We start from the raw sequence: 5,795 nt of genomic DNA on the forward strand, positions 1-5,795 counted from the left end.
GCCTGACTGGCCTTCATAGGATTTTCGATCGAGATCGTTGCCAGTGCCGCTGGACTGGCTCTTGTGCGGGTGGCACATAAAAGACACCATTTTGAGCGTGGCCATTGCCAGTACCGCCTGACTGGCCCTCGTGCAGGTGACACGTAAAAGCACCCACTACACTCTCGGAGTGGTTGGCATTAGGAAGGGCATACAGCTGTAGAAACTCTGCCAAATTAGATTGGAGCCTGGTGTTGCCATCTGGTTTCACCAGTCCTCAGTCAAATCGTCCAACCCATGCCAGCATGGAAAGCGGACGTTAAACGATGATGATGATGATGAGGATATTAGTGCAACCATCTCACATTCACAGAAGAGCAAACACTTCTAATATATCATCATCATCATCATCGTTTAACGCCTGCCTTCCATGCTAGCATGATATTTCCCCATTTCATTTGGTTAGCCTTGAATCACATATTCACTTTGTACATCCAATCCAACAGACATATTCTTCAACTTACTCTTTTTCAAGTCTCAGCAGGTCTTCAGTCTTCACTACCCATGTTGCATTCTGACATCTTCCCAAATTTCATATAATCCACACTACAAACAATATTACTTCATATTGCATTCTTAAGACTATGCTACTACTGGTTCCACTCTTAAATTATATTTTCAAATTTATAAAATTCATTTACCACCTCCATCCAAGTAATCCATAGTATTTTTGAGCTGGATTATTTATATGTGTGGCTGTATCCATAAAACATACACTCTTAAAAGTGAATTTGGTAGATGGAAACTGTATGGAATCCCTTTTGGATGTGAGTGCATTTTTGAATTGTTGCTCACCACTGCTTGACAATGAGTGATGATATGTTTATGCCATTGTAACTCAGTGGTTTGGCATAAGAGACCGATGGAATAAGTATCAGACTTAAAAAGCAAGTACTGGGGTAGATTTGTTAGATGAAGCCCTTCAAGGTGGTGCTTCAGCATGACTGCAGTCCAATGACTGAAACAAGTAAAACAGAACAAAAAAAAAGATAGCAGATATTTTTTTTTTTGATCATATTCCAACAACAATATGCCTGTAGTAGACTTGATCTTCAATAGCTAAATGCCTTATTCCCCAGCCGCTTCGTGATTAAAAACTATAAAATGTTACATTCAGAAAATGAAAAAGGAATATTCAACTTACTGATTTCTGGAGTCTTATCATCATCATCTGAAGAAGAATTCCTGCTATCACAGTTGTTAATAACTGATAATGTGTCATTGGTCGCAGCACACTCAGAAGGATCAACTGTTTTATTTGCATCTGTTTTGTTTTGCCTAGTATTTGTGTCACTATTGTCATTGTTATCATTACCTAGATATTCTTTTTTGTTATTAATATTTGAGACATTGGTATTTGAATCATTATTATTATTACTAATTTGTGTTGAATCAGTACAGGTTTCAGTTCTATTTTCACACAAGGAATTCTCTGCAGTCTTTACATTTGGTGATAATAATTTTTCAGATGGACTTAATATTTGAAAACTTTTGTTTTTGCCATTGGTGCTCTCATTTTTATTGTTTGTGTCTTTTACTGTTATCCCAAAAAGGCCACTAATAGTTTCAGCAGCAATTTCTTTACAAATTTCAGATGCTTCAGTGAACTTATTAGTGTACACTTGTCTTGAGGAATGGTTTGGGTCAAAATTTAACAAGACTTGATCTACTGAAGTGGGAGAGGATATTCCCAAAGTGGTTGGAGATGTTGGTAAGCTAGTAGGAGATGAATGTTGAAATGATGGTGACACATCACCAACTTTTGTAACAGTAAATATTTTTTTTGCTTTTGTATTTTCACAATATTGAGGACTTAAAAGAAAATCTCCAGGTGGAGATGAAATAGTTTTAAAAGACATTGGAGATACAGTAGAAACTAATGGGGAATTAATTTGATTGCTGAATTCTGCATCTGAAATAAAAGCAGGGGAATCTAAAGTTTTCTGAGGAGAAGGCTCTGTTGCAAACAACAATGTAGGTCTTCGTATTCTGTTGCATGTTGGGAAGTAAGCTGATTCTAAGTTTTCCAGCTCCCGTTTCTGTTGTACAGCAAGCTTTTCTGCTTCTTGTTTCTTTGCTAATTCTTCTGCTTTCTTTTGTTGTTCGTTTTCCTTTTTGACAGCTACATTATGATTACGTTCTAAGTAATTGCTGATATCTGATAGAAGACGTTGTTGCTGGTTAGCATAATCTTTCACAGCCTACAAATAAACAGCAAATAGTAAAAATTCGAAAGTTTAGAGATTTTAGAAGCAAGAATTCTTTTTAATTATATCATTTGAAATATGAATAATAATTTATCAACTTTGATTTTATTGAATATATTTAATGTTTGTTTCAGTTTAACTATTATGTAACCACAAAGAGTCAAATTACAAAAAATAAAGTGAGAAAAGGCACAATTAAGTAATTTGTTAGTGAATAGAAAAAAATGTAATGTGTTTATATACAAAGTTCACTTTATACACCTATTATTTATAAATTAAAACAACAAGCCAACTTAAGTTACTTTGTAAGTGTTGCTAGTATAGCTGATGAATTGATAAATTGTATAGATCTTAAAGAATCACAAAAGACCAAAAACCCAGAGCTTAGTTCTAAATACATTAACTAAATGAAAGATCAATCTTTTTTGGTTAAAATACCAGTTTATTATCACAAGTGACTGCTGTAAAGATTCTAAATAAAGTAATGAATTAGTAGGGTTGTCAGAGAACTGGACAAAGAGGCTTTGTAGTATTTCTTCTGATTTCTGTGTCTTTAGTTCAAATCCAGCAGAGGTCAACTTTGCCTTTTATCCTTTTGGGGATGACAAAAATGTATCCAGGGTGGTGGCTTGGTGATATTGTTAAAGTACTGGATGGCAAGCCTTGTGTTCTGGCTGTCCAAGATCTGATGGCAACATCTGTGATGACATTGGTTCCAAGCTGTATCACACTTGTCTTTCCCCTGGCAGCACTAACATGGACTGGAGAGACTTGTACGTATGGGCAACTGATAATCTTCCACAAAAAAAAACAAAACAAAATCTTACCTTGGAGGGAAACTTTCCACAAGCAGATATTAAGTCTGTCTACAACAAACAACAAAGACCATTTATGGACTTGTTGGTAGCAGCTCTTTTCTATGTCTGAGAAATGCCAGTGGCTTGTATTTGTTTACAATGGACCTCAAGTTGCTAGAAAGTAAACCATACACTGTATGGCTTACTGCATCACATGTAAAATGAGATGGGCAGTGTCAGGTGAGTAAATTGCACCAGACTGTCATTGACTTGATTGTAGTCTCAGATAGCACCTTCATAACCAGTCTGTCTGATATAATCTAAACAGCTAGGTACTACTACAATGACTACTACTACTACTACTACTACTACTACTACTACTACATCACCATCATCATCATCATCGTCGGTTAACATCCGTTTTCCATGCTGGCATGGGTTGGACGGTTTGACTGAGGTCTGGAGAGCCAGCAGCTACACCAGGCTCTAATCTGATCTGACAAAGTTCCTACAGCTGGATGCCCTTCCTAACGCCAACCACTCTGAGTGTGTAGTGGGTGCTTTTTACATACCAATGGCACGGGAGCCAGTCAGGCAGGCCTGGCATTGATCACATTTGGATGGTGCTTTTTACGTGCCACTAACACAGGAGCCAATCAGGCAGACCTGGCACTGACTACGTTCGGATGGTGCTTTTTACATATCACTGACATGGGATTCACCCAAGGGGCACTGACCACAGCTACGATATTGGTTTTACTTCACTCAACAGGTCTTTTCAAGCATATCATATCGCCCAAAGCATCAGGGGTATTCTTAACAGGGCTGGACATGTATGACTGTGATCTCACTTTAGTTCCTGAGTCTTCTCAATCACAGCATATCTCCAAAGGTCCCAGTCTCCCGTCATTGCCTCTGTGAGGCCCAATGTTCGAAGGTCCTCAGACACACAAGGGAACAGCTCATGAACCATTAGTCAATTTCCCCCAATGAGCATTCACTTGCATTTCAAAACCCTAGTTGAATATATTGATAACTTAAGTTTAGGATCCTTAGCTCTGAATTTTATATATCCACTATTAACTTATGAACAAATTGTCATGCTTATATAGGATATAGATTTCTGTGAAAAGGCTTCTGTAAATTAATAATGAAATAATTTGACATAATAAAGATAAAGCAGACGTGTATTTCATTTGACTAAGCTGAAAAATAATTGTCATGAGAATTGGAGATGATGAATAGAATTAAAGTATCAACCTTGGCAGGATGTAATGGATACAGGTTCAGTGGGAACTGAACTCACAACCATGAGATAAGTTAGATACACTAAACTATTCTGTCTGATCTCAGATAAGTTATCTCAATCATTTCTACTTCTCTAATTTAAAACAAAAAAACACAACAGTAACAAAATAAATAAATAATACAGCACACTTACCACTTCCTTCTTGGTAGTTTTGTCGAGTTCAAGTCTCACTAATGATTGATTGACTTTTAATGCAAGAGACAGTGCCATCAAACCAGCTGTTCGAATGTTATTTTTACAAAGATCAATATGCAATATGCGTGAACTGTCAGCAATATATTCAGCCAGAGCAACAGCACCTAGAATCACAATTACATATTACTTTTTATTAAAGCAACAATTTAGTTGGATAATAATGTTCTTTTAATGAAATAAATGAAACAGAAAGAATCACCAGCAAATTAATAACCATTAAGTCGACGTTCTATGTTTCCAGTGTTCTATATGCAATTTTTTAATATTATCATGGATTTGATGGTTCAATAAATTCAGATATGTAGAATTCATTTTATTATGCACAAAAAAAAAAGGCAATCAATACACTCAGTAAATTAGTAGGTGTTAGGAAGGGCAACCAGCCATAGAGACCATGCTAAAGCAGATACTGGAGCATGATGCAGTCCTTGGATTGGTTGGATCAGGAGTGTACTCTTCCTAATTTCCTGATGGAGTGTTTAATTTAAAGCAACTGAAGCATTATGTGTGTAGGAAGGTGTATAAGTGGGTACCCAAAAGGAACCGGAAATGTTCTCTGTGGAACAAGCCCATTGTAGTTCAGGCCTCTGCCACTAGAAGCCACTTGATGTGAGCTCAATGACACTGGTCATCATCAAGTGGTTTCTAGTGGCAGAAGAAATGATACCCAAAATATTGGGTTGGCAACTAAGTTCCCGCCGTTTTTTAAATTTTGGAATTTATTGCGTTTTTAAATTTTGGAATCTATTTTTTTTTGAGAATTCTATTTTTGAATCATTTTGGAATCTATTTTGTTTTGTTTTTTAGTTAATTTTAGTTAATTATTGTTTATTTTCAGATCATTAAAAGGGAATGTCAAGTTAAGAAAAACAAGCATTTTTGACACCTCCTTCTTTTTGCTTTTAATCAAGGTTCTAAGGCTGCAAAAGCTGCTTGCAACATTTGTGCTGTGTATGGAGAGGGTGCCATAGCTGAAAGAACCGCTCGTGACTGGTATGCCAAGTTCAAAAATGGATGCACCTTGTTCTGGCTATTCAGTTGAGTTCAATGAAGAGCGATTAAACCAACTTTTGCTCGAAAATTCTCGTCAAATGACAAGGGAACTGGCAGAGAAAATAGAATGCTCCCACACTGTTATATAGAAGCATCTTCACTCAATGGGAAAGGTTCAGAAATATGGAGCATGGGTTCCACATGCTTTAAGTGACAACAACAAAAATCAACGAGCCACAATCTCCACTGGTTTGC

At 36.6% G+C, this 5,795-nt stretch overlaps 1 protein-coding gene across 2 annotated transcripts in view; it reads right to left on the bottom strand.

Annotated features, from left to right (window-relative positions):
- The window catches only part of LOC106876642 (protein phosphatase 1 regulatory subunit 37), a 67,482-nt gene that overhangs the window by 20,252 nt on the left and 41,435 nt on the right, over nucleotides 1-5,795 (bottom strand). For both annotated transcript variants that reach the window (XM_014925256.2, XM_014925255.2), the window contains exons 10-11: nucleotides 4,485-4,651; nucleotides 1,184-2,240 (exon numbers count right to left, since the gene is read on the bottom strand). In XM_014925256.2, coding sequence (XP_014780742.1) covers nucleotides 1,184-2,240; nucleotides 4,485-4,651 — 1,224 coding nt within the window. The remainder of the gene's footprint in view (nucleotides 1-1,183; nucleotides 2,241-4,484; nucleotides 4,652-5,795) is intronic.

The sequence above is a fragment of the Octopus bimaculoides genome, chromosome 3 (genome assembly GCF_001194135.2).
Source record: "Octopus bimaculoides isolate UCB-OBI-ISO-001 chromosome 3, ASM119413v2, whole genome shotgun sequence".
Lineage (NCBI taxonomy): Eukaryota > Metazoa > Mollusca > Cephalopoda > Octopoda > Octopodidae > Octopus > Octopus bimaculoides.